The 27,589-nt window shown below is 47.6% G+C and overlaps 1 protein-coding gene across 1 annotated transcript in view; it reads left to right on the plus strand.

The window, feature by feature from the left end:
* TRIO (trio Rho guanine nucleotide exchange factor) overlaps positions 1-27,589 on the plus strand; it is a 357,580-nt gene that overhangs the window by 295,244 nt on the left and 34,747 nt on the right. The window contains exons 35-37 of the mRNA XM_086676230.1: positions 19,884-20,176; positions 21,569-21,739; positions 24,239-24,334. Of these exons, the coding sequence (XP_086532356.1) occupies positions 19,884-20,176; positions 21,569-21,739; positions 24,239-24,334 (560 nt within the window). The remainder of the gene's footprint in view (positions 1-19,883; positions 20,177-21,568; positions 21,740-24,238; positions 24,335-27,589) is intronic.

Genomic DNA, 27,589 nt, shown 5'->3' on the forward strand with positions numbered 1-27,589 from the left:
GCTTGCTTTCCCTGCACCCCTGGCCTTGGATCCTCACAGACCAACCTCAGGTAATGTTTTGGAAGGTGCTGTCTTCGGCAGTGGAACTTCTCTTTTGTGACACTTTTAATTCTGTGTTTACCTATCAAAGAAATATCCATAACCTATCAAAAATACCAAATGCCTAAAATGTTTGTCTTTAACCCACCACGTTTAGTCAGTTTACCTGCCTTCCTTGTTCACAAAGGGCGTCTCCGTCTGTTCGAGACTGAGCTCCCCATCCGTTTCTTTCCCCACGTGATAGAATCCTCACACAGCAGGCAGGCTCCTCCTGTGCCTAGAGCTTTGACCCCATCCCGCACATTCTCTGACTTCTCGGTCGCTTCCGATTTCCCTGCCGGTTGCGGTCCAACCTCCCTTCTTTCCCAGCTGCTCCAAGAAAGTGAGGTCCCCAGCCTCTGTCCTCCCCGCCGTCCCTTCCCCACACGTGGCCGCCGTGCCCACCAAGCGTTTCTGCCCGCAGGCTGCCGGGGCCACCCTGGGTCTTTCTCACGTGAACTTGGTTCAGACTCGTACCACAAATCCCGGTCGCGCCACCAAGGCAGGAATCGGCCTTGGAGTTCAAAACCTACTTCCAGGAAGCTTTTGCCCCACGGTCTGGGTTCTCTCCCCACTTTGCCTCGGCACTCTTCACTGATGTCGGCATTTCAGTTGGTTCCATACCTGTGGATCCAGAGAGTTAGATCATCACTCCTTCCGGGTGGGGGTCAGGCAGCACCTTCACGTCATATAATTTATCTTTACGTACTTTATAAAGTGCCACGTTACTAGTAAACACTACGATAACCTCACACTTTCACACATGGAAGGGGGGATGGAAGCCTGCCTGCCTTTATTCCCCGTTTCCCTCTGTGTTACATCTCTCTCACACATGTGAACTTGACATTTTGAAGAAGGCAATTCCTGGGGAAATTTCACACATGTCTCAGCCAAAATTGTAGTATTCATTTTTAAGCATCATCCCCTTTTACTAGAGAACATAATATTATCCATAATCACTTTCCCTGACAGCTTTTTTTTTCTTTTTTCTTTTTTCTTTTTTCTTTTTTTTTTTTTTTTTACTTTTTTAAATTAATAGCCCTTGCTTGGCAGTCTATATTTTTGGAAAGGGACAAAGTAAAATATTTAATAAAGGTTGTAGTAAATGAAACCTTAGAATGTCAATTAACTTGATTTCCTTTAGGACATAATTTTTACTGCCTTTTTTTTTTCTTTTTCTTCTGCCAATAAGAGAGAAGATTATTTATTCAGTAATAAAGTTTACTTGCATAAAAAGTGCTCTGTGCAGATTTCCGCCTCTTGCTTGGTCCTGGCCTGAGTACGCCATCTGGATCTATCACGGGACCGTTTATAGGGAAAAACAAACTTAGGCTTTGCTTTTGGTCTTTTAAGAAGAACAGGAGGCAAATCCTACTTCGTGGCAGTTTGTTTTAGGGAGGTGTTACAAGTACTCCAGACAGCTTTCTTCGGGTGCGATGGGTTTATGCTTTTTTTGTAGTTGTGAATTGTATTAAACTGAGAAAGAAACTAGAAGTGTATGCTGTTTTCACATTTTATACTTTGAGAATTTTTTGAATTCACTTCACAACTAGTGTGGGTGGTGGCAGAGAGAGAATACAAGTTGAACTTCCAACTGGGGAACTAAAAAGACAACATTTTTTCTTAGCAAAGCATTAAAACAGCACAGAATCATCTGTACTGTTAGGTTAGATAAAACAGAGATAGGAGAATTACTAATAACTCAGGAGGGTAGTGCCTGGTTTTAAGTGTCGGCTTCAACAAATAACACGCCTTCAGAAAATGTTTAAGTAACAGAGAGCCACATTACAGTTTTAGAGTGTATGAAAGAATATTCCAGGTGACTGCCTCAGAGCAGGAGATGGGCCATCACAGTTGGGAGAGCACCGTGCTTGCCTCTCAGATGAATGAGGAACAGGAGCGCGAGTACTCTCACACAGGAGTCGGACAGTCAGACTTCATGGTGGTTAAACGGTGGAATATCGCCTACGAAGCCATTGTGCTGTGGGAGACAAGGGAGAGAACCCATGAGAACTTTCAAATAAAGAGTAAGAATTTATGTAGGCTAAAGAAAATATCCCGTTTCCGAAAAGGACAAAAATGAGCTTTTAAGATGCTTCGCTAAAAATGCCTTTACGAATCATGAGTAAAGGTATTTATTTTCACTTGTATGGCTGCTGCCTGTAAGGAAGAGGGAAGCTATGTTTCTAATAAGCGAGGAGTGGCATTTTAGCCCAGTGATGTAACCGGTTGGCTGTAGACCGAATTGCGTGTCTTTTGGTTATCAAGTCACATCAGGAGGCACTATTTATTGTATGTCTCCGAGAAGACCTCCATCCAAACCTACACAAAGCCCAAGTCAGGAAGCCTGGCGTGGGGAGGGCGTCCGTCACTTGGCATTTCAGTGAGTGAGGAAATCACAGCTCTGGCCGCTGGAGGAGAGCAGAAACATCTGGCTCACAGTGCGCCCTCAGAATTTCCTTGAGCTCCAATTAGAGTCACTGTGGTAGAATGTAATCCGCAGCGTCTGGATATTCCCACATGTGAGACCCAACTGTAAAGCGGCGCTCAGAGGCGAGGCAGAGGGAGCGGCCGGCCACGGGAGAGGAGCTGCGCCCGCCGGCCACGGCTGGGGCCCCGGGGCCGCGCGGTCCCTGCCCGCCAGCCTGCCAGCCTGCCCCCCCCCCCGCTGGGGTCCCGGCCCGCCTCGCCTGCACCCCCCCCCCCCCAGTGCCTGCCGAGCCGTTTGCCGGCTTTGCGAGAGAGTGGGTGCCTCCGGCTGCTGGCCGGGATAGTCAGGGCGGGAGCCCTGAGCCTGCAGCCTCGAGTCCGCCCGGCACCCACCATGCCCAACGGAATGAAGCCGGTGGACGCGCTGGACTCGCTGCCCTCCGTCAGCTCGGCCTACGGCAGCGGCGGGCCGCCCGGCACCTGCAAGTACTGGATCCTCGACCTAGGTACGCACGCTTGCCGTGCACGCCCCTCCAGCCCGCTCCCCCGGCTCTGTTCTCTCGGGTGGCTACCGGGGCGACGGCTGCATGCTTCGAGACGGCAGTGTGTTGTGCTTTAATGCTGGCCTGTGCTATCGGCTGCCCGCCCGGGAGAGGGGGGCTCTCGGAACGGGACGAGAAGTGCTCATGTTGATTGATTGCACGGCTGGGGGCATTCTTAATATCTGGGAACTGCTGTTGCTTATCCTTTCTTTCTTGTAAACGGCATGTAAACGGCCTAAAGGGATCTGTGCCACACACCTTCTTATGATTTGAGTTGGTCTCGGGTCTGTTTCAGGTTTAATTGTGGGGTGGGGGAGGGGTTCAGACCATTCAAGAAAACAGCAGTGTCCTGCACTCGTGTTTTGATTCTCTGGTTCCCTGTCTTAAGAACCACAGCCATATAATAAGACGACGTAAAGTTAGGGGAAGGGACGCTCCAGCCACCACCAGTGTATTTCAAGGGAGTGCGTGTGCCAGGCTTTGGCTTTGCACACAGAACCAGAGTTAAGACCAGGAAACGTGACTGCAAAGGTCATTTGAGAAGTCGATGAGCTCCATGTTGAGGAAAAGGCAACAGGATACGAAAGAATGGAGTGAGGGTGGGGAGTGAGGTCTGTGGGTCTCCGCAGAACAGCCGCCCTGCCGTGTTCCAGAGGAGGCTGGCTTCCCAGCAGCAACTTGCACCATCTGTCCAGACCGTACAGCCATTAAATGAGTTTCTCACTAGGCCGTCTCTGGCTCACAGGCAGGGATGACTTCTAGCAGGATTTCGAGCCTGGCCTGGTACTCTTGCCGTTTGCCCCCCACTCTCAAACCATCCGTTATTCACATCTGTGCTTCGGAAGCGGGCCGCAAGAGGGACCAGCCAGGGGGATCTGGTGAGACCTTCTGGGCACTTCCAGAGCTTATTATGAGCTCAAGAGAGAAGGGATGAGGTGGAGGAACCCACCAGAGAAGGAGAGGTCAGAGGAAGGAGGCGGCAGAAAATGTGCCTTTAGCAACTCAGGGGAAGTGGCTCTGTTGACATGTTTGTTCACGAAATGCGAGGAAGACAGCAAAATTATCTGGTTAGAGATAAGTGTTGGCTGCATGAATAGTGAATTTGTTGGTATAAACGTTAGTTTTTTATCAGTATTCTGTGTATTTTTTGTTCACAAAGCTATCAAGACATTTTTAAGTCATGAACCATAACTTTTATCATATTTATATTACATTGTTTGAGAATGGCCTTCCTCTCTAGAGGTGTCTGGGTCAGACAGGTCCCTTGTGACACCGTCCGCTAGGAATTCTGCACCAGGTGGATGAAAGTAGATGATCCATGAGATCTCTTCACTGAAAATAATAACATCTGGGCAGAAAAAAATCAAAAGTCTGATTTGAAGCCTGAGCCATTCAGTAGCTCTGGGCCTTGAGAAAACTACCTTATGTCTCTGAACGTCAGGGGTTTTTTGTCTGTAAAATGGGAATAACAGTAGAGCACTCTTCTCCATGTATCATACACCTCCCCAAAGCTTGGACCAAAATATTTTAATGAGCAGTTTTGCTAAGAGGTAATGGGTTTTAAGAAGACAGCATTGTCTTTGTGGAGAGAATTTGAATCCTAGCGTTATTTTAGCTCTTTAGAAATTCTTCTGAAGAGACATTACTTAACTTTTAAATACTGGAGGATAGTTATGCTATCATATTTTTCCTTTCCCCGAGGCATATTTTTGTTCTGGCAGTCCTCAGACTATCATGGAAAGTCTAGGTGGTGTTATCCAAGCTGTAACCACACAGCTAACACAAATTTGGAAAGAAATGGACGTCCACTGGAATTTTCATGGGGAAAAAAAATCTAATCTCCACAGTAAAGGATAGATGAGAGAAAGCAAAACTGTAGTTAATAATTTTTTTTTGAGAGACATGACTGTCCATCTCTCTCCAAACCTTCATAGCAATTCCAAGACCAGTTCCAAGTTCCTGAATGTCATGTTATATCAGAATGGTATTTTAATACATTCTGATTCTACTTACATAATTGATTATGTGGAGATAGATGTACATCAGATTGAAAAGGAAAAATGATTTTGAGTAATATCCAAGAAATAAATCCCAAAATAACTTTAAAATGCCCAGCAAATCATAGAAAGTGATTGCAAGGCTTTTATTTAGACCCCCAAGCAATCTGGGAGTTCGTTTATTGGAGAGTACCTTGGGAAAAGGCTGTTTTTCTGCTTTCTGACATATTCACTAAAGCATTCTCCTTCAAACGTGAATTAGTCTTGCTTGGAACAGTCTTCACGAAAGCCCATTTTATGTGCAGCCCTTGCCATTACCAACAACTGACACAGCCATGAGCCTGGAGAGCTTTACTGCTAAGCAATTGTTAGGAAAAGAACTCAGGTTTTAGGTAAGGTCAAGAACCATAAGTTATCTTTTAAGAGGGTTTCAGTGGGAGAGCCCAGTTACACTGATAAGATAGTGGAACTATTGAATTTGTTCACATTCTGAAATAAGTATATCCTTTAAAGGACACATGGAATCTATTCCAGTGCTGTACATATTCTCCTAAGGAAAAGCATAATGTAGTGATCCTCCTTAACATTAAACAGATGCACACACAGAGGAGTGTGCCTTATCGTTCTCCTTGAACTCGCTTCACATCTTCTGTGTCTTTTTTGATGAGTGTGGATTCTCACCAATGCAATTAAAGGAAAACATTTCAAAGACTAAATGTAGGGAAGACGTTTCTTTGCCGAAACACGTCATATGCACCTGTTCTGACAGTATGCATCATGTCAGAGATGCGCGTGCACAGGACATTCCGCTTCCTGTGAGTAAAGGAAAACCACCAAAGTGCTCTTAGCACAGCGTCGTATTGTTTCAGCTGTGAAGGCCTTTTCACACAAGTTACCATGCAAACTAAATTCTAGCTCAAATCTGTTTTGCTCTTTAAGTATTTTTAAATGAGTCAGTTTATGACAGGATATGCATGATAATACAATGGGAATAGTGTGTTGCTGTAGAAGTCAGGCCACCAGCGTTCCTGTGCTTGCTGACCTGCCAGTGTGACCTCCACTAACTCCTTGTTAATCACACTCACCTGCAGCTTCTCACCTGTGCGCGCGCGCACGCGCGCACACACACAGCATCTGCTTGCTGCTGCTGTGTTTGTGTTCTCTGAAAACTACATTAAAGGTTATTTTTTCCTTGTAAGCAAACTGCAGTTTTTAAAATAATTTTGTTTTCTCACTTTTGACTAATAAAAGATATATTTGTCACTCTGAACTTACGGTGACAGTTTTGAGAAAAATCAAAAACAGTGTGAACACACTGAATTTATGTATATTTCCAACCAAAGTACAAAGAAACTTAAAATTATCTGGCTTTATTTAGGAGGAACATGAAATTTTGAAGTATTAAAATTTTGAAGTTCATAAAATGGACTGAAAATTTCCTCAAAACCCAAAAATATCCTCTGAGCCCTCGGACAGAACGGCCTTTCGTTGCTCTGGAATCCTTTCTTCTCTCTAGACAAGAAGCAGGCCTCTGCCCTTCGGCTCTGCTCCCTCTCTGGTATGTGCTCTTTCTAAGCATATTTCTTCAGCTAGACTTCAGGATGAACACAAATTTATGGCTCTTATGCTGAAGAATTTCCTCCAGGTGCTCGAAGTTAGCCTTGTGGTGAGCAAGCAAATCCATAAACCCCGGATAGCCTGCCTGAGAGCGTGGGGGTAAATGAGCCTCGGAATGAGTCCATGGGGGCTCTCCTCACTTCCTCTCCCGTCTCTGAGGACTGGCTGGGGGTGTGGGGGGAGGAGCCACAGCCCAGATGCTCCTGGTGAGTTTTTACAGTTCTCCCAGAAAACCATGCAGGACTCCACAGTATACGGCCCCAAAATACATAGTTTCTCTGAAACTGTATGCTAACTGTAAAATCGAAGACAGTGTACAGAAGGAGCAGCAGAGGGAGAAATAGCACAGGCAACTGCAGATTATGTTTGAACACATTTTCTTCTAGTCTTTATACAAACTGATGCCTATTTTACTTATACTTCTAAAACTTACTGTAAGAGATTGTCTCACTCCCATCCATTGTCCATTTTCTCAAATGCGTAGTTGAAGAAACTTTCTGTTGTTATATCTTGTTAAAATTAAGAACAGTTCACACTGTCACGGAAACACATAGACCCGGCAGCTTGAAAAGACGAGAGTTATTTTCGTGTCCAAAGACACAGTCCTAAGGCAAGCCTCCCTCCCCCCCCCCCCCGCCCCACCCACCACCCTCTCTCATCTCTGAAAGTGGACGGATTATTGTAAGAAGTGGCCCAGTGGCCCATGTGAATAAGGGAGTCTTTAATAACAAGAAGGAGTGTGCTTATTGTGACGTGGAACTAAAAACTGAATGTTTTCCTTTTGTCTCTCCCCAGCTAACAAGAAAGCCAGCACATAGCGCTCCCCCAGCCGCCCTCCGCCCCTGCCCCCCACGCGGGGCGTCTGCTCACTTCCTACTGTGGCTTCCCTCCCGGGCTGTGGCAGTGCCATTCTGTCACACGGGGCATTAATTAAAGCCAAGGACCGGGTTTGTGCCATTAATTGGTGCTCATAGCAGAGGCGTTCTTTTCCTTGCCTTTGTCTCCCTGCCTGCTTTTGTTCCCTCCTGGAAAGACTCCAGGCCTCCCTTCCTTCCTTCCTTCTTTCTCAATGCACTCGCTCGGCTGCCCCGAGTAACCGCACAGGAGGCCCCGGGATTCTTAGAGAGCTGCCCTGTCCCAAGGCACGTCGGAGATCGGGATCTCACCTCCAGTGTTGGACCCGTGAACAATTCTGCAAACAGTTGCCCTGACCCTCTTTCCTTTGTGTTTTTGGCCTTTTGTCATTGTTTGGGGATGTGATATCCTAGAAAGGGAGTGGGCAGTTTTCAAGAAATTACAGACTCATCATTTGAGAAATCAAATTCAGGTCCATTCAGTTCTTGTAGGGGGCAGGGGGCGATGTCATAAAATCAGACTAAAAGTTTGGGATCGCAGCCCTTAACGCTTTGTGTTCTTGGAGTGGGCTGTAACCGTGTGCACACAGGCACACCTTGTACTTTTTGCCTCCTCAGCTGCGGTTAACATTTTAATCCCGTTTTTCAATGCCTTGCCTTAACTTAGAGCCTCATGTCGCCTTTGGGAGAGGTATTCCTGAAATATAATTGTGAACGGGATTCCTAACTGGCTAGGGCTTTCTGTGTTCTTTATTTTTGAACCCAACAACCAGGGACCCTAAAATATAATGCACTAGATACTTGCTTTGTGGTTTGTGGGGGAGGGGGGACCATCCCTTTCCTCATTCTCCACAGCTGGAACTCTTTCCAAACTAATATCCACCCCTTGAGACTGAAGCTTCAGCAAATCTGCTGCGTCGAGGACGTGGAGAGTGATGGTGTCTGGCAGGCTCGCTGCAGAGCGTTCCAAGGCCCTGGTCATTTCGCCCTTAATGCCATGTAAAAATTAGCGTACGGTTATGCAGAATGAGTCATGTGGCTCTACGAAAACAAGTTTGCGTGATTTATCTTGTATTTTGGCCAGCTCTGTTCTTAGGCAATTCATACGTTTTCTAGAGTGCATGAAACAGGCTTTTGCATGTTGGCATGCTGGATGTGGTCTTAATTAAAAATAAAAAATTTGTGCATGAATGAGGAGCAATCTGTCACCACCTGAAACAAATCAATCATGTAGTTTAAACCACTGACTACAGAATGTTCTCTTAAAACCATTTTGCGTGGGAGTGTCTTTGTGTATGTCCTGCTTCATTTAGAGGCATTTTCAACTTTAAGGAAATCTACACATTGCCCCCCTAAAAAATCTTTGATCTCTTCTTTAAGAAGATACCCTGACTTATGTCATTTTTTTCCCAACAAGTAGTAAGAAGATGTTAAACAAAAGCATAAATATTCATCGCGAAGAATACGGTTCAAATGTAAGCCTCCTACAAATAAGATGAAATGTTTTACTGCTAACACTTTGTGTTTAATATCAGGAACAGTTATGCCCACAGGTTAAACATTTCATGTTTCTTAGCAGTCTTAGAACCTCTGAAAGGCAGAATCAGACGAAGAGAATGTTATGCGAGCCTCACAGGATTGCTTATACCCCCCAAATTAGCTTTCTGTTCCCTTAAATGATGATTATCTATTCAGGGCTATAATAAATGCTGTATTGCCCTGGGAATAGCTTCCCAAATAAAGAAATTAAGACTCAAGAACCCGTTATTTTATCACAGAAAAAAACTCATTTTCCCTAAGTCAGCGGTATACTAAATACTAAGGAATCTGGTAAACACACAGTATTTGTTTCTATAATGTTTTCCTTGTGTAAGTGACGTTAATCGTAAGTAAGTTTGTGAAAAGAACAGCCATTTGACTTTTTGGGAACACAGAGGGTCTCAGCTTCTGAAGAAGCCAAGCAGGAGGATACAGGAGCATTCGGAAGAGTTCTGTTCCTGAGCGTGGAAGCAGACGAGGGCAGCGCGCCCCAGGAGGTCATTGCTCCCCTACACGGCAGTTCCCTGGGGGGGGGGGCTGCACAGCCACACGCAGCGCTCTGCCCTGCAGAGCCTGGTCTGGGGCTCACACCTTTCGTTCCCCCGTGTAGGAGAGAGCAGTCGGACCACGCGAGGTGTCACCTCCACTGCCCAGGACTTCACGTGGGGCTGCGTGGTGGGGCCGCTCCGTGTCTGGAGAACTTTCCACGTGAGCACTGATGCTGCCCCGCCTCTCATTCCCATTTCCCAGCCGGTGTGGCTGGAGAGCCACGGAGCCCTAAGCAGGAGTGTAGGGGCCGGGCTGGAGGGTGTCTGAAAACTCTGGGAGACGTAAATGTCTGCGGTTGCAGGATTTGTGTGTGTGTTTCCGGTCTCGTTTTTATGCAGGTTTTCAAAAAATGTCTGTCTTCCATCCAACAAGGGTATCTTTAAACATCTGCTTTTGTCCTTGTGTTAAAGTCAGCCCAAATCCCCTCCCTGTCATCACTGGCAAGGTAGCTCCTTGGGGATTTCTTTTCCCTTTGTGACAGCTTAGGCTTTCTATTGCAGAAAAGCCTGCCTGTTCGTCTCCCAAAAACTACATTTCAAGGGCTAACTCATGTAAAAGGCAAAGAAAATGGCCCTGTTACCCGGAGAAAGCAGGCGTATGGGCTGGAAGCTCTCCTCAAACAAAGCTAGCGTTTGTCCCGGGCAGAGGAGGCTCACGTGAAGAAGGAAGCCCCAACGTAAGAGCGGGGTTGAGAGAAGGAGACAAGAGCTCTGACGACATGGTTGTGTTCTCTGATGGGGTGGTTTGCGGCGCGTGGGTGTCTGCATCAGGCGAGCAGTCGATCCGACTCGCGTGTGCCTGGTCTCCCCCACCTCCCTGGAAAGGGGTGTCAGATCAGCAGGGCGCCCAGCGGCGTGAGGGGTTTCGTGTCGGCCCTGCGCCTCGACCGGGGGCTGGTCCACCTCTCATCCCTACGCCGCCTCTCCCAGTGTCCCGGTCACAGGACACGACAGCTGCCAAACTCCTCTTTTCCTGAAGGCCAACAGCCTGCTGATGAACCGTCACCAGCCACAGACCTACTTGTACCCAGAGCATTCCTGACCCAGTACATGAGCCAGGGCCCATTTTGTTCAGGGTGTAGATAAGTCTGTTCACTCGATCCGTGTTAAATTCCTTACATTGATCCAGACTCGTCTGTCCCAGGGGCACCTGGGTGGCTCAGTTGGCTCAGTCATAATCCAGGTTGTGGAATCAAGCCCCGTGTTGGGCTCCGTGCTGAGCACGGAGTTAAGATTCTTGCTCTCTTTCCCTCTGCCCCTCCCCTACATGTGTGTGTGTTCTCTCTCAAAACAAAACAAACAAACAAACAAAAAAACAAAAAAAAACTGGCTCTCCTATTATTCCATTTGTGAGGTGTTTTCAAATCTCCACTTTGGCAGTTTGTGATATCCTGTTCATCTGATTAGCCAAGCAAAGGATTATGCCATCTGCTTTCATTTTTATTTAATTTCTTCACGTTTCCTTATTGGAAATTCAAGTGTTGAAATTCACGTGGAGAAAGATTTTTTTTTTTTTTTTAATTTCCCACACGTGGAGAAAGATCTTTAAGATGAGATGCTTTCCTGACCAGAAATTCTGACAGGTTAGCATTCCCCTCACGAGAATGAATTTGAGAGGGAAAATGACGCTTGCAGTTTTGCATTTGTTGACATAGCCACATTTTCCAATGATTATGTAATGTTTGAAGTGTTTTCAGAACCCACACCAAGAATAAATAGCACTTGGCGATTTCTCTGTGAGCCAAAGGAGCAAGTTTGCACGTGTGACTTCCGTTTGCACGTTTGTCTGGTGAGACATTACGAGCCGTGTGTCCCTAATGCTCCTTGCGTTATGTGGTGGTGAAAAGGCCCTTGTCTCTTCACGACGTGGCCCCCTAAGCACACAGCAGGGTAATCGCCCTGTTTGTGCACACCCTCGCTTTCAACCTCCACCGAGAGACAAGGTAGAGTGAGTGTTTCTGTTTGAGTGCGGTGCTTTCTAGGCGAGTCGGTTTTCATGGGTGCCAGTGATTACGTTGTGTTCTTCCACTTGGTCCCCCGAGGTGGGAGGGGGGGGTGGGGATGCTAGTGAACCCTGGTGTGAGTTCACGGGAGGGGCTGCTCCGGGAACAGCGAATGTGGTCACTTGTGCGTTTTCTCAGACAGCAAAGGACATGTGTGCTTTATTACAGCACGAGCTGTGGCCAGGCCGTGCTGGACCTCTGGTGGAATCCAGGGATCATTTTTAACAAACAACAGCAACAACTTAGGAGTTCGATCTTTTCATGTTTTCAGTCTCTACTTCATATTGGAAAGCAAATTCAGAGCTCACGTGTTTGCGTTGAGGACCCCCCCCTTGCACATTTGCCTTTGATGCTCACGCCACATTTTTCATTCCTTACCATTCTGCAGACTCTAGTGCTCAGGCCTTCTGTCCAGCTTCCCACTTTTTAAAAAGGCTGTCTCCTGTGTCAACATGACTTCGTGTGACCGTTTGAGCCCCAGGACCCGGAGCCCTGGGACACCTGGACGTGGGCGTGTGCAGGAGAGGAGGTAACGGCCGATGGCGCCGACGATGTGGTGTCCTGTCGTGTTGCAGGCCTGGTGGATTTTTATTGACGCTGGGGAGCAACTTAAGAATTGCAGGTTCAGAGATGGGCAGAGGCTGTGTAAGAACAACAGTAGGGTAACCGGAATGAGCAAGAAGTCCCTCAGGAAACGTTTCCAGGCACTCGCTCACTTAAGTTTGGAGACATGCTTGCTCCAGTATCTGAAGCACTGGAAGTAGAACCGCATCACTGGGCAGGTCCGAGTTCCTCTTCCGTGCACAAAATTCCCCCCAAGTAACAGCCCAGCTTCACCTCGCTCATCATGGTTGTAAATTAACGGACTTAGCCCGTGGAGGTGGTTGTAGTCCCTGTGTAAAACGAAATGTAGACAGGTATCTGGGAAAATAAATGTATAGATTCGCTCACTTTTTATGTGATCTTCAAGAGGATTTCTAGTACATTATGGCCTTTTTGTTTTTTTTCATTCCAAAGAGATGTCACCTCAATTCCAAAAGCAGGGAATTAAAAGCCAATTTGACAAGAGTAGAAATGACAGTCATTATTCAGAAAATTAAGCTCTGGAATATTTGAACCCCAACCCAGTCAGCAACCAACTTACTCTCTGTTCCATAAGTAATTTTCTACATCTGATTCTCACGTGTACGTTGCGACCTTCCTGGTATGGTACAAGAATTTCCTAAATTAAAATGTGATTTGCTGCATCGAATCCTTGACAAGACAGAGGTTTGAGAAACTGCCGGAGGCCAGGTGCACCTGATTAAACCCTGCCCAGTCTGTTCTAAAATAGTACGATGGAATTACCATCAGACATTGGAAGCAGCTGCCCCAAAGTGTCCTTGAGTTATCTTTCTTGAGCACATAATCTTTCTCTAGCAATAGCTGCTAAATAAACATGCCTTTATGTCCTTATAAGTGGAATTTTAAATTAGCAGTTTGCCGTGGGAACGTGCCAAGCCGAGTTAGGCTTCCCCTGGTTAGCGTGTATATCGAGACATCACCGCGTTGTTCGTTTGACACGGATCTTTGACCATGTACAGTGGACAGAAAGATGGGACTCCCTTCCTTCAAAACTAGCTAAAATCGTTGGGGGAGACCCCGAAAGAGAATTTGAAATGTGAGGTTGCAATTTACTGGAAGGTCTCCTAGCGTTGACTGTGCACGTCTGCGTGGTGGTCAGGCCTCGTCAGATGTGACACGGCCGTCCACGCGGGTCCTGTGTGCCCGTTTGGTTGACGTTATGTGGAGTGAGGGGTGCTGGTCTCTGCAGACATGTGGTGCTGTGGTGGCGGCACACTGGTCCCCCGGAGTGACGGGGCCTTCACCGTCCTCGCGGTCCCTGCTTCCGGTGAGCGATCAGCCCAGCAGCCCGCTTCCCCCTGCTTGCTTCCGGGTCTTCTGCAATTTCTTTTTCTGTGCAAAAATACGAGTATTGCCTCCTGTTTGTGTCAGACTGTAACATTACAAAGTCCGTGCTTGTTCCTCCCCCCCCCCCACCCCAGCCGCCTGGTAAGGACGCACTGTCACTCCATAGTCAGACAGCTACAGGACTTGCACGGTGCCCAGCCCAGGACGTGATGGGATGGGGCCAGAACCTGGCCCCGTTGCTTTCAAATGATGATCTGTAGAGAGCCCTCTTCAAGGTAAAGCCGGCTTTAAACTCTGGAGAGGCAGCATGAACAGAGCAGCAGACATCTCTGCCCTCCTGGAGCCATGTGCTGTGGGGACAGAAAAGGAAGAAAGGCAGGAAGGGAAAACAGGGTCCGGTGAAACGTCGTCGCGATCAGGGCCTGGCGTGTCAGAGTCTGAACAGACACAATCAGCACTGTGCTCCTCACTGTGCGCACTCACAGGCGCCCTGAGACTTGCCACCATTGTGAAATGGGGGGAGGGTTCAAATGAAATGTGATCCTTCTTAGTCTGCAACTAGCAGGATATGGTCCTTTTGCCTTTTTTTCTTACATTAAAAAAGTGCTCTATGAATCACAGATGTCTCTAACTTAGTGACTGGGACGAGAAGGCGATTTATCTTCTCCCGACAGTCTCTGTGTTGTGTGTACTCGCACGGTAAGACTGCTTCCTGCAAGGGGCTGGGGTCAGCACTCCTGCTCTCCCTCCTTTCCTGAGCTTTTTTTCCTTTTTTTTAGGAAGAAATCTAACGTGGACTTTGCGTGAACTCTGACTTTAGCAAAGAAGCCATCTATGTGGGCTTGGTCTCCCCCTCAAAATAAGAGGACATAAACTCGATTTCCTCTCTTAGGGCTTCAGGCAGATCACAAATGGCTTTCTCATGTATGCACTCGAGCGTCTTTTTAAAAGACTGATGTGCTGATAGTATCTCTTCCTGCTGCAATTTACTTTTTCCTCTTAATAAGGGACAAGTTGTTAAATGGAAAGAAAATGAACTAATCCATGTGGTTTGCTTCATCCATCCATCTCAAAAGGATTTCGAGGATGTCCTGGTCACCGTGCCAGGCTTGTGATTACCAGGATGATTAACCCAAATCCCCATTTTCCGGGTACTCGCAGTTGCATAAATACAGTGTGGCAATAAGTCGCGTAGAACTACCAAGGAGTCCTGAAGAAGGTCGCCTCAGCCATCCTACATTTGCAAATAGCACTTTACCGTTTGTAAAGCTCATTCGTCCCATTGTTTCATGTAATCCAACACTGGCCCTGTGAGATGAGGAAATCCAGATGCCAGGATGTCAGTGTGGGGTCATGGCTATTGAGGGGGAGAACCAGGCTGAGACTCAGACCCTTTGACAAGCCCACAGTTCCTTTTGCCACATAATTGATCCTCCGTCTGGAACTTGAATCAGTGGATTTTCCCCAAGCTAGAAGAATGCACATCCCCAGACAAGACATGATGTGACTGCAGCCGTTCTTGGAGGCAGGAAGGTTGGGGATGGGTGAAAAAGCAGTGGGACTGGGTGCTGAGTCTTTTTTTTTTACTTCCCAGAAGTTAGGAATCGAGGGAAAGGCAAGAGACAGCAGCTGAAGATGGGAAACAGGAACAAATACAGTTTTCTTTGAGGGTCAGGTTAGTTTCCGCCGTATTTCTCCGTTCAGTCTGGTCCTGAATCCACTTTCTGCTCCCTGGTCCCCACCATGCATGATGGGTGTAGTTCACGTGCACACCACTCTCACCACGAGCTCCTGGGCCTGCCTCTGCCTTACAAGAAAGCCCCACGTAGGGCAGATCATTACAAGAATAGCCTCAATCTGCTGTGAATTACCAGCTTGCAAGTAAGTGACAGACTGATGAATTTGACTAAAATTCGGTGGTACTTGTAGCTCATCTCGGAACTGAGGAGGGTCTACCACCAAGTCAGGACGTTGGTGGCATTTACTGCGGTCAACCTAAGTTAGCAGGCAGTGTGCTGAGTCGGGGAGGGAGCCTGTAGCTGTTAATTGACTCACTCACCCATTTGTCATTTATTCAACACACACATTTAAGCTCCCAGGATGTGCCACACATCCTGCCGGCAGCTGGGCACTACTTGTAAACAAACCAGACTCAGCACCCACCCACATGAAACCTGGAGTCTAAGGTCGCGGTTGGCTTCCTGTCTTGGCAGTTATCCAGCTGGGAGAGTACCGTCACGAAAGGGTTATGCAGAGCTGGGACCATAGCCCTCCACCTGAGGATTACTCTTATTGGCCTGAGCCATCCACAGTGTAATCCGGCAGAAAGGTGAGGTTTTAGAGGAAGGGGGCCTGCCCGAGTGGTGTTTATACCTGGGCAGGACACATTAGACTCAGCGTATCACAGCCACCGGGAACCCTTCTAGAAAAGGCACCTCTGTGCAGGCCAGTAATTTATGATCTTCCCAAGGAGACCTTCTAAAGCCCTGTTGGTTGTGTGATTGACGCTTGCCTTGTGCCCAGTAACATTAGGGACCTTAGTTCCACTAGGTACCATTAGGACACATTGGTTAAAGTTGCAACAAAGCAGCTGGTCTAGTGGTCAAAGTGTGTTCCTCAGTTAACAACAACAACAACAAAATTAGCAGGACTCTATTCCATTCTATTAATGAATATATTAAGTTTCAATGATTTTTAAGTTTTTAAATTCCTGATTGTCACATTATGTCACAAGCAAGTAACGAGCATTTAAATGGAGTGTTTAATTCATTGATTTGGGTAGAAGTTTGTGTAGTGTAAAGAAAGAAATACAATTTGTTGTGTTTTCGAAGAGTGTCAAGTAGCATGAAAAAGTGAGCGTTCCTGTTAAAGGCAAAGTAGAAAGAGAAGGAATTTATTTTGCTTTTGATTTAGGGGTTTGTTTGTTTTTTTATTTAATTGCTGATCACCAGAATTGTGGCCAGTGTATCAGACCTGCACTAGACAAAGTGCTCATCTTGGAGACAGGTGAAGAAATCTCCTTCTACATTTTCAGACTTCTAAAGTAAAATAGTTTTTTCAAGGTAAAATTTAAAATTTGACCTAAAAAATAAAATAAAGTAAAATAAAATAAAATAAAACAAAACAAAACAAAATAAAATAAAATTTGACAAAATTGTACAGTCTCCAGGCTGGCTCAGTCAGTAGAGCATGCGACTCTTGATCTCGGGGTTGGTAGTTTAAGCCCCATGATGGGCATAGATCTTACTTAAAAACAACAACTGAAACAGTGCTGCTTAAAATGCAACAAAACTTTCTCCTTAGTTCGTAGTGGCCGCCAGATTTTTCTAAGTCCTAAATATTCCACTGAAGTGAAACAGTGTCATTAAGTGATTTGATAAAGAGTAGCCCAGGAAGAGAATGGCTGTTCCCTTAGAAACAGCAGTTCATCTGTAACCGGTGAGCTCCGGCCTTGGGCAGCTCTGCCTCCTTCCGGGTCTGGGATGGAACGTTCAGGCCACGGCCACGTTTATAACGCGTGACCTGCCAGGTGAGGAGGAACTCTCTTTTGAACCTATTTCCCAAAGTGCAGCGAACCAAACGCTCTGCAGCTGAGCCCACAGGGAGAGGCTAGCTCCTTGGCAGGCAAGGCTAGAATGCCCTGGGAAGTATCCGGGCAGAGCCAGCCGCGTCCCACAAAGCGGTATTGATGGGCTGCAGTTCATGCCCTCGTGCCTCCAAAGGCCGGCTGGGGCTGCTGACCAGAGGAGAGGTCTTTGTGCTGCAGGGCCTGCCCCGAGTCCCTGCCCACCACTGCCCACGCCCATCTAAGTGCCCTCCCGCTTCTCAGTGACCCTGCAGGCTCTGGTGGACAAAGACTGTGTCAGGGTAACAGCGGGCGTCCCCTTTTCAGTAAGGATTCATGCTATGTGCTACACTGCTCCCGTGCCACACTCCCCCAGATTCTCACTTGTAGGCACAAGAACACGTGTGAGGTTCATTTGTTGGCTTAGCTGGTGCTCCCTGTTACTTGGAACGTGTGAGTATTCTGCTTATGAATGTCAAGACCTGTAATTGATTGGGTTTTATTGAAGTAAGAGGGCCTCTGTCTCTTTCCTGCCTCCCTCAATTCATACGAGGCACAGTGGGCCCCATCAGTGACACTTGTCGTAGGTTGGCCAGCCCCGGACGTCTCGCAGCCTCCGCCTGAGTGCCACCTCCACTGTCCTCTGTCTTGAGTTACCCGGCTGAGTGAATGTATGTGGAAGACGTGACTGCCCTTCACATGTGGGCTGTTGTGAATCAGCTCGCTCTACTTCTTAGGGCTGGGGATTTCTGATGCCTCCTTCAAGAAGCCTTCTGGGATCCGTCTACTCAATTCCCCTTCTTCCCAGCCTCTAACAGGATTTGTACTCGCTTATAATTCTGGCCTCATAGTTATGTGGTCCTGGAAAACACTACATGGCAGATCCCATGGGTGAAGGACGGTTTTATTCATCTTTGTCCAGTGGCACGTACAGGGCTTGGCTCTGAGTCCCAGCACACTAAAGGACTGTGGAAGTGTCACCTGCTGTGGCTGACCCAGCATCTTGCTAATAAAATTAGTTGGAACTTAAAAAAAAAACCTGCAGTTGAATAAATTGTCATTTGGCATGTGGATTACCCCAACCTCCCTCTTCTTTTTGTCCTTCTTGTTGTCTCTACGTGAAAGTTCCTGAGGCTAAGCACTGTGCTTCCCTGTTTGCCTTTATCCTGAATTGGCACCTGAGAAAATTTCTAGGAAGTACTTACTGTGTGCTGTGGCCAGCTTAATGGTGTAATTCTCTCCTGCCTCTTTAGATGGTACCTGAGGAAAAGAGAGATGTGGAAATATTGTAGTGACTTTCATTTTAAAATAAAGTTATAAACGAACAAATCTAGATCCACACATCTATGTGCACATACCCACACAGGGGAAAAGGTTTTTACTTGTCAACTGAATTCTGTATTGCTTAGTTTTGAACCAAAGTCTGGCTCTGAGAAAATCTAGATTTTTAAGAATGAGCGATCCTGCTTGAAATGTGTCATCTGTTTATGGAAGATTATACCCTCCACCCATGCAAGGCTTGGGCCAGGGAAGGAATGAGATGGCAATTAGACAGGGATCCGCCGTCTCGTCCAGGAGTCTGGAGCAGGAGTGGGAAACTACTGTTGACTCTCTCGCATATAATCACAGGATTGGGAGGGATTAGCTCTCCTGCTTTGTAACTGCAGCACATAATGTCTCCGGTGCCACCGAGGTAAACAAACGAATACAGGTGTCTGTGAAATAGGATCGTCTCAAAGAGTAATTTTAATATATTTTTCAGGCTTCAGAAGACTTAAGAAAATAACAAGCATAGTGAATGATCTCCTTCCTCATTCCATTTCTTAAAGTGTAAAGCATTTTATTCTATTTCACTAGACTGACACCCTCAAGTCAGGTGCTCAGGAAAGGGCCAGGCAGTGTCCTGTCACCGGTTTTCAGTTTGTAAAGTCCTGCCTCATAACTGCTTGGATTCGGTGAGTGTCAGCTGTCTTCTAAGCTTTTTTTAGGTCTCTTTTTTTCTCCTGAAGAAACAATTCAGGGTGAACTCTCTTTAATTTTTGAGATCCAGTGAGAAGATTCTCTGGATACGTTTTCTGCAAAGCATTGTTGGTTATTTGAGGAAGGCTTCCCCTCACATTTCTTTTAAAAATGTGCTGCTGGTATTTACTTGGACGAGAGAAGTCACTTCGAGTCCAAGAGAAAGAACCCCTGCGCCTGCATAGTTCCGGGGTCTGGCCCCAGGCCGGATCTCCCACCAAACCAGCCGGCATTACCCCCTTTCCCAGCTGCTGACTTCGCTCTTGACACAGCGTTCCAGATGGGTGTCATTTGTCCCAAAGTCTGACCAGGTCAGATCCATTCTGATGTGCGTACGTGCACACGTCCACGCTTTATTTACAGAGCCGTACTTTTTGTTCACTGGTAACGAGTCAAACTGATGTCTTTATGCACCAGTTCTTAGTTTCTTAGTTTCTTTTGAAATCTTCTTTCATAGCTTGTGTTTATCAAGAAAGTGGATGAACGTGGTTTTAAAGACCATCTGTGTGATGGTCTTCAGGGGATTGGTGACTTGGGGTTTTGGGGGGAACGGTACGTCCTGAGGAGAATCATCTCTGGGAACAACTCAGGTTCAGTAAAGCTTTGAAAGGTGTGTGCGTGAGACAGCGGACCTTCCCTTCCCGCGTTTCCAGGCCGCAGGTAGGCGGCGGGCACAGCCGGGCGCCCGCCTGCAGGCGAACGCAGCCTGCGGGCAACACGGCCGGAGGATCTGTCTGTAGGCCGTTCGGTCAAACCTGCCGTGTCTCTCTCACCCTTCAGACTCGCTGTCCGTCTCCAGTAACGATGCCAGCCCGCCCGCCTCTGTGGCCTCTCTCCAGCCCCACATGATGGGGGCCCAGAGCTCCCCGGGCCCCAAGCGCCCGGGCAACACGCTGCGCAAGTGGCTGACGAGCCCGGTGCGACGGCTGAGCAGCGGCAAGGCCGACGGGCACGTGAAGAAGCTGGCGCACAAGCACAAGAAGAGCCGGGAGGTCCGCAAGAGCGCCGATGCCGGCTCGCAGAAGGACTCGGACGACAGCGCAGCCACCCCGCAGGACGAGACGGTGGAAGAGGTCAGAGCCCCCCGGCCTTTCCCCTGGAGTCATGGGGATGCTCGTTTGTCATGGGAACACGCTCCTTCGGTTCCCTTTCCCGTGGGTCCCTGTGACTGTCAGCTCGTTCCATCCCCCGTTAGCAGACTGGGTTCGGTGGGGACGGGCGGGCCCTGGCAGCTCCGTGTTGACCTGGTCGGGACCCACGGTGGCTCCCGAGAAGGAGCGCAGGGTTCCGAGCGTCCCCCCAGGCCTGCTCCAGCGGGAAGCAGGCGCCCTGCTGGCCCAGCCCGCCTGGCCCCGCTGCCACAGACAAGCCGGGAGGTGCCGCTCAAGCTGCGAAGGTGCAGGCCGTCCCTGAGCTCGGCCTAGACCACGGCCGCAGCGTTGCGCAGGCAGGGCCCCAGCTTCAGACGTGCAGGGGCCAGAGGGGTGTGGGTGTCCTCAGTTCATGCTTAACATCTGTCCTCCCCAGCCGACACAGGGCGAGCTTACTTTGCTAACCAGTAAACACTGGATCGTTCCCACGTCATTACAGATACACGGGTATCTGCCAGCCGGGAATTTTTCTAAGTTCCCTTTTCATTCAGGGGTGGGAGCTTTAAATTACACCGAAAGGAACAGAATCCCTTCGTGACCCCCAGGCTAGGCTGTCGGGCTGGTGGTGGCAGTGAGGGGCCCTCAGAGTTTTTAACTGAGGCCCGCCACCCCCAGCCCCACCCAGCTCCCTCAAAAAAAAGAAAAAGGCAGACAGATAGGATAAGATTTGTATCGTTTAATTTGTTTTGCAGACATGGGTTTTCTGCTGCCTTTTTCCTGGGCATGTTCTGCCCTGGGTTTTCACTGCAGTAATGTGGTTTATTATGTCCTCATCTGTCTGTTTTCTACATCTGTGTAGAAATAAAACTGACAACTTTTCTAAAAGTGAAAGCCTAGTAAAAGTAATGTGAGACTAAATTCAGATTCTTCCCGAGCATTTTGAACTGTATTAGTCTTCATGCCATTATAGTTTCAGTGAATTTTATTCTAGCAAGTTATCAGAAACAAAATGGAAGTAGACGAGAGAAACCGAATGAGAGTTATTAAGGGTTCAGGCTTTTGAACTGGTCCCCGGGGAGGGGGTGGTGGTGGACGACGAGATGTGTTCAAAGCCTAACGGATAATGTTGGTGGTCTCTTCAGAAGTCACGCGCGGGGGCCCTTCTCCGGTCCGAGTCTGCAAGCAAGGTAGCTGGTGTGCAGAAAGGGATGAGCAGTTCCCATCGGGGGTGGAAAGAGCTTGCTCCTGATTTCTGTCCCCTCCGTTCCTGTGCCGGCCACACTTCCCCCCAGTTCACCCTTTAGGGCTCTGTCTGTGACCTGATGTTGACAGTCGGGCCTGGAACGTGACGCGCGGACGCTGGTTTGATTTCAGAGGGGCCGGAACGAGGGCCTGAGCAGCGGCACACTCTCTAAGTCCTCCTCGTCGGGCATGCAGAGCTGCGGGGAGGAGGAAGGGGAGGAGGGCGCCGACGCCGTGCCCCTCCCCCCGCCCATGGCCATCCAACAGCACAGCCTGCTGCAGCCGGATTCACAGGACGACAAGGTACGGGCCCCGCCACCTAGCACCAGCGTCACAGCAGGGCTGAGGACAGGCGGCAGGAAGCTGTGCGGCCTGTTTTCACCCCACACATAGGAATACCAGAGTCAGTTTAGAGCAAGCAGTGGGCCAGCACATGTCGTTTCTCCTACAGACACAGTCACTGCATTTTTAATAATGCTTCAGTAAGTGCTGCCTCTAAAGTAACTTTATTTTCTTTTTACTGTACTGACCAGAGTCCCTGAGACAGGAGTCAGAGAAATCTCTCGCAATCTTGGGGTCGCAGCCCTGAATGAACACTAGGCCATCTTGCTCTCTCTGCTAGGTGTTTTTGCACACGGGCATTGTTTCCAGATGACGTGGTGCTGCTGTCCAGTTGGTCTCTCCGGCATGCCTGCCGTTAGTGCCAAGGGTCACCTGGGGTGCAGGGATAGGTGCCAGGGTCTAGGAATCGGTTCACAACCATGAGTCTCCTCTTCAGGTGTATGTGGAGGCTTCAAACCAATCTTGGGTTTTTGTTTGTTTGGTCAGTTCTTACCTGATCTATGACAACTTTGTGCATCCCAGGTGTAGAGCCCTAAAGTATCAAAATGGAAAGCTGGTAACTGGCTTGTACGTCCCCTTACGTTCTGGCCCCGGTGTGCTTCCCAAAACTGGCAGGTGTTGAAAACCATGCTATGAAGTCATCACCGGAGACCTTTTCTTTTTTGGCAGTAACGAAGTTTTCTGAGTAAAACAGATGTTTTCATCATTTTCCCCCATTCTTCCTCTTTTTCCTTCCCTGACTCCCTCCTCCGTGCTAACACGGTCATTTGCTGGACTGCCTGTGTTTTATGATCTGGACTCTGCCCCGGCCCCGTGACCGACAAGTGTGAGGCCGAGGCCGACTACGCAGTCGTAGTCTGGGCAGCCATCTCCCGCCTTCTCCCGCTTTGTGGCTCGGAGCGCGCGGTCAGGGCGCTGCGGGCCTTGGCTGAGGACGTGGCTTGGGTTGGAGTCTGGCGTTTGGGGGCATCTGAGGTGCTGGCCGCGTGCTGCGGGAGCTGAGGGGAGGTGACAGAGGACCTCGCCCCCTGCACAGAGTAGCCTCGGCAGGAAATGGGAATGCGTCACTTCTCAGACAATTCCTAAACTGCTTCGTGGCATTCTAAGCGATACCTTCTTTTAAAGCACAGAACTGACATTTCTCAAATCTGATGGTTAGCCAAAGTGAGGTGGAGGGCCTGGTTGACTTGTTCCCCCAAGAAGAATGTTTTTCTCCATTTGGAGAGTGGATCGCACAGTGTACTTTGGTTTGCTAGAATCACGTATCAGTTGCTGCGTTACCTCATTGGGTTTTATCAGTAGCAGCTCTTCATTTGCAAAAGTCTGTAGTGATATTCCCAGCGAGTATATTACCTTGTGACTAATATTTTGTTTTGTTCTGTTTTCTCTTTTTGTAAACTTTCACTGCAGCATTATGTTGATTTGTGTTCTGTGTCTGTTTTGGCTCAGTTTCCTTACCTCTCCATTTGAATTTTTTTCTTCGTTTTCTTCACCCCATACTCCAGATTTCATTAGACCAAACCAACATTTGTTTTGCAAAGCGCATACATGGATCCACATATGTAAAAGCCTTGTTGTGAATGTACAAACCCATATCTGTCTACTGTGAGAAATGCATCGTTAGGACAGCTAGCCGTGTGTCGCATGCTTCTCTGCTGTCCTTAATATGAAGCAAGGTTCATATTATGCCCTCTTCTAGTCTCCAGTTAATTGATGGCACGAGTAATCTGCAAACACGCCGTGTTTGCTAATTACTGAAACTTGAATTCAGTAGTCCCTCCCTGAAATTCCTTAACTGTCACCCCCTGTACACCCTGATTCTAGCCGTAAATGGCATCTGGTAGCTTGTGAGGCCACAGATCTTCTGTACTCTGCACTAATCATTGGGGAAATGGATGGCACAGAAAATGGTGAGCTCGTCCCCCTCTGCCCTGTCTGGTCAGTGCACCCTGGTTCCTTTCCTTTTCTTTCTTGTTTCTTTCTTTTAACCCCATAAACACAGGAAAGCCATTTTTAGTATCCTGTTTTGTTTTCCGGGTTATTTAAGGATCCACTCATTAGAACTTAAGCCTTTCATTCTTCCGTTGATCAGATTCCGTACTTTTTTTCCTGCTTAGCCACTAGCCTTGCTGGCAGTTGCCAAAGTTATAGTAAGAATCTCCCCATGCCCGGTCACCTCTTTTTAAAAACATTATGATGTTACATGACTGAGGATTAAAAACAGACTTTGTCTGCTTTCCACATGTATCCCAGACAGGTTTTATTTAATATTTCATGTCAGAATATTGTAAATTTAAAAGGATGACTTTAAATAAATGCAAACAAAGACAAACTTGTGGTCTTTTTGTCTGGACTTACTTTGAAAAAGAGCTTGAGCTTGCAGGAGAATTTACTGTCTGTCCGGTGACTAACGTGAGGCATTCCCCCTCCCCCCTTTCTTTTTCTTAACTTCTTCCGTAGGCCTCTTCCCGGTTATTAGTCCGGCCCACCAGCTCCGAAACGCCAAGCGCGGCCGAGCTCGTGAGTGCGATTGAAGAACTCGTGAAGAGCAAGATGGTAAGGTTTCCCAGACAGAGCGAGCCTGAGCTTTGGAAACCGCTCTCGGGGCTGCTGAATGTGCTTGGGGCATGTTACACAGGTGGAGACCCCAAGGCCACCCTCCCTTCTGACCACCCTGCCAGTTTGGGGGTCCCCAACATCACCCTCAGGTTCAGTCATTGGCTTGGACGACTTCCAGAACTCAGAGAAGGCGTTGTACCCGCATTTGTGGTTTATACTGTGAAAGGACATATTCAAGTCAGCCAGGGAGGAGGTGACACGGGCAGGGTACAGCTGTGGTTCAGGGTTCAGGCTTCCAGCCGTCCCCTCCCGGTAGGGTCATGCAGAGTGCTGACGTCTCCTGTCCTGACAGTGGTGTCTGACATCATTGCATGTCACACACGGGAGAGTCTGGCCAGCCAGGGATGCTAACCCGAGCCCTGGTGTTCAGAGCGTTTATTTGAGCTCAGTCATGTACGCAAGACTGACTGCTTGCGTGGCTCCCCTTTGTCCCCTGCCCCTCCAGAAAGCAGGACCCCACGTGGCCCAAAGCCCCCAGCAAGAGTCATACCGTTGGCATAGACGCTCTGTCTTGGCCCGAGGCCCCTCTGTAAACAAACATTCCTGTCAAGAAAGATATCCCAGGAGATTGGAGGTGCCTCCCAGGAGCCAAGATTATAATCCATTCCTGCACCCTCACTGATAGCAGTGCTAACACCATTACAGCTGTGGTCGGGTTGGCTCCACTCGTCCACGGTGTGCCCAGGCTCAGTGGTACCCACAGATAGGTTGACAGTTTCTTTTGCTGTCTCTGGGGTCTTTCTTCCGGATTTACAGTGTACAGGAGAGAAAAGCTTGCATTATTATGTAAGGGCTTTATTTTCTGAGTGACCTCTGCATTTCCAGTTGGTCAACATGGATTTGTTTAATAAAAGCCCCAAAGTCAACAATACTGATTTGAAGTTAGATAGGTGTGCATTGCTTCTAACTGATTCAAAGCAATTCTGTGTTTCTTCAGTTTTCCTATGAGATGGAAAAACCATTATTGGCAACAACATTTACATTACTATATCCTACAACTCCCGTAAAGTGACTTAACATCATTTAAACGTCACCTCTCTGAAAATAAAAGCCCCCAGCCTCTCTTACCAGTCCATCTTCCAGAGGTAACCACTGTGATCAGTTTGGTAGATTTCCCTGCAGACGTTTTCTCGGCAGGTGCACACATATGCGGGGAGGTGAGAGGGACAGGATGCTTGTGCCTGCTCTTTCTTTCAGAGTGGATTTGTGGAGTTTTTAAGATTTTGAGACTTGGTATATCTTGAGGATCTTCTCACATCAGTACATACAGATTTACTTCATTTTTTGTACTGGCTGCATAGTAGTCCACTGTATAGATGGCAGTGATCATCTCGTGAGGGCTTACTCTAACCCAGGCCCCATTCTAAGTGCTGAGCATGTATTAACATATTGGAAGTCCAATGAGGTAGGTACACACTATTGTCATTTTATTTTACACATGAAAAAACTAAAGCCACAGAGTTTAAAAACTTAACCAGCCACGAAGGAGCAGAGACCTCATTATGCTATAATTTATTTAAATACATCCCTAGTAATAATACGTACATGTGTATGTGTGTGTGTATAAAGTTTTCAGTTTTGCACTACTGTAAACACCCATGTTGGCTATGTGTGCGTGGTTGTGTCTGTAGGGTAGATTTTCAACGTTGGAATTGCCAGATCAAAAAGTATGCTTTTTAAGTTTAGACATTTATCTTCCTTCCATCAGGTATTAACTGGGTAATGTTAGATCATTCCCATTTCTTCTACCCCGAGACAGCTTCTAATCAATCATCTGATCATTCTAATCATCAGAGACTACAAAAGAAACTGTCAACCTATCTCTGCTACCACTGACCCTCAGCACACCTTCAGACACTTCCAAACTAATGAGACTATGGTTGACTCAGTCAAGTGGGGATTCTGTCAAGAAAAACTCCAGACTGTCTCACTCCACCATCACTGGAATTTCTTCTCAGGCAGTCATGTTCTGAAAGTGACATGATGGGCTTGGAAGTTACGAAGGTTGCTAGTACTTGGTAGATAACCCAAGAACTTGACCCCACTGGTCAAGAATTTGGGATCATTGCAGTTTGAACTGCGCTAAAGCACATCCTGGCTGTCTCTTTGAGACAACTCGATTGATGGTCTAAACAAAGGGTACTTAAGTTGTACCCAGTGAGCTTTCAAACACCCTTAAACATTTTTAAAACATTTATACTCCTCAGTTATATGATCATTAAAATTATTCTTGTCTAATAATTGAAATAGTTTTCCCAAGCAATGCTCTGAGGCAACTCTTTGTCAGCCTGCCAGGCCATCATTGTGCAAGTACTGACATCGCATTCCATTTTAAGTGGACAGAGATTGGTTTCTGATTAATTCAGATGCGCTTCCAATGCAGAGGAGTTCTATGACACGGTTTCGTTCAGCTCTTACTGCTTTATTCCTTATTCTCAGTTTTAAGGCATTGAACTTTACCAGTCGAAACTAAGTTCTTTCTACTCACTTACGTTTCTCCTTCAGTTAACAGGCCTAAAGCTCTTGGCGTCGTGGAAAGGGCGTAGGTTTTGGAGTCAGGTAGACTTGTGTTCAAACACTGCTGCTTACGCTTAGGCTCTCTGAGCCTGTGTCTTTTAGCTCTACGCTCGGTACAAGTGCTGTTTGCTGCTACGCTGCTAGCAAGGTCCCATCCACATGGGCAGAGTCACTAATGCCTGCCCTTTCCCTGGTGGAAGGACCGTATTTATGCTGTTTGGGATGGACTCACCCCCTCTTCATTGTCCATGGAATGTAATCTAGATCCTGCCCTCTTTTTCTGACTCAAGGGACACATTGCTGTGTGTTGATTTCCTGTCACTAATCCTCTGATGTCAAACGAGAACTGCTTTTTGTCAATGAAAACTCTGAATCATGTTAATACCCTTTAGCCTGCCCTCTCACGTGACCCTGAGCTCCCCCTGCACACTTATCACGTGCCAGAGATGCATAGTCATCTGCCCCCGTTTTCTTATGGGTGACCTCTCAGGCTGTAGCGCCTTGGTAGTAGAATTTGCACACTGAATCAGTTACCCTTCAAAAGCTACATGTTAGCTTAACTGGACTGGGAAGAAGCTGTTCAGCTCGTGCAGCGTGACGTTCAGGCACCTGAACTTAACCCTAAAACCTGCTGAGTCTGTTGGAAAAATAAAAACTACCCTGAAAACTATTTCC

Source organism: Puma concolor, chromosome A1 (genome assembly GCF_028749965.1).
Source record: "Puma concolor isolate L17-30 chromosome A1, mPumCon1.1.hap2, whole genome shotgun sequence".
NCBI lineage: Eukaryota > Metazoa > Chordata > Mammalia > Carnivora > Felidae > Puma > Puma concolor.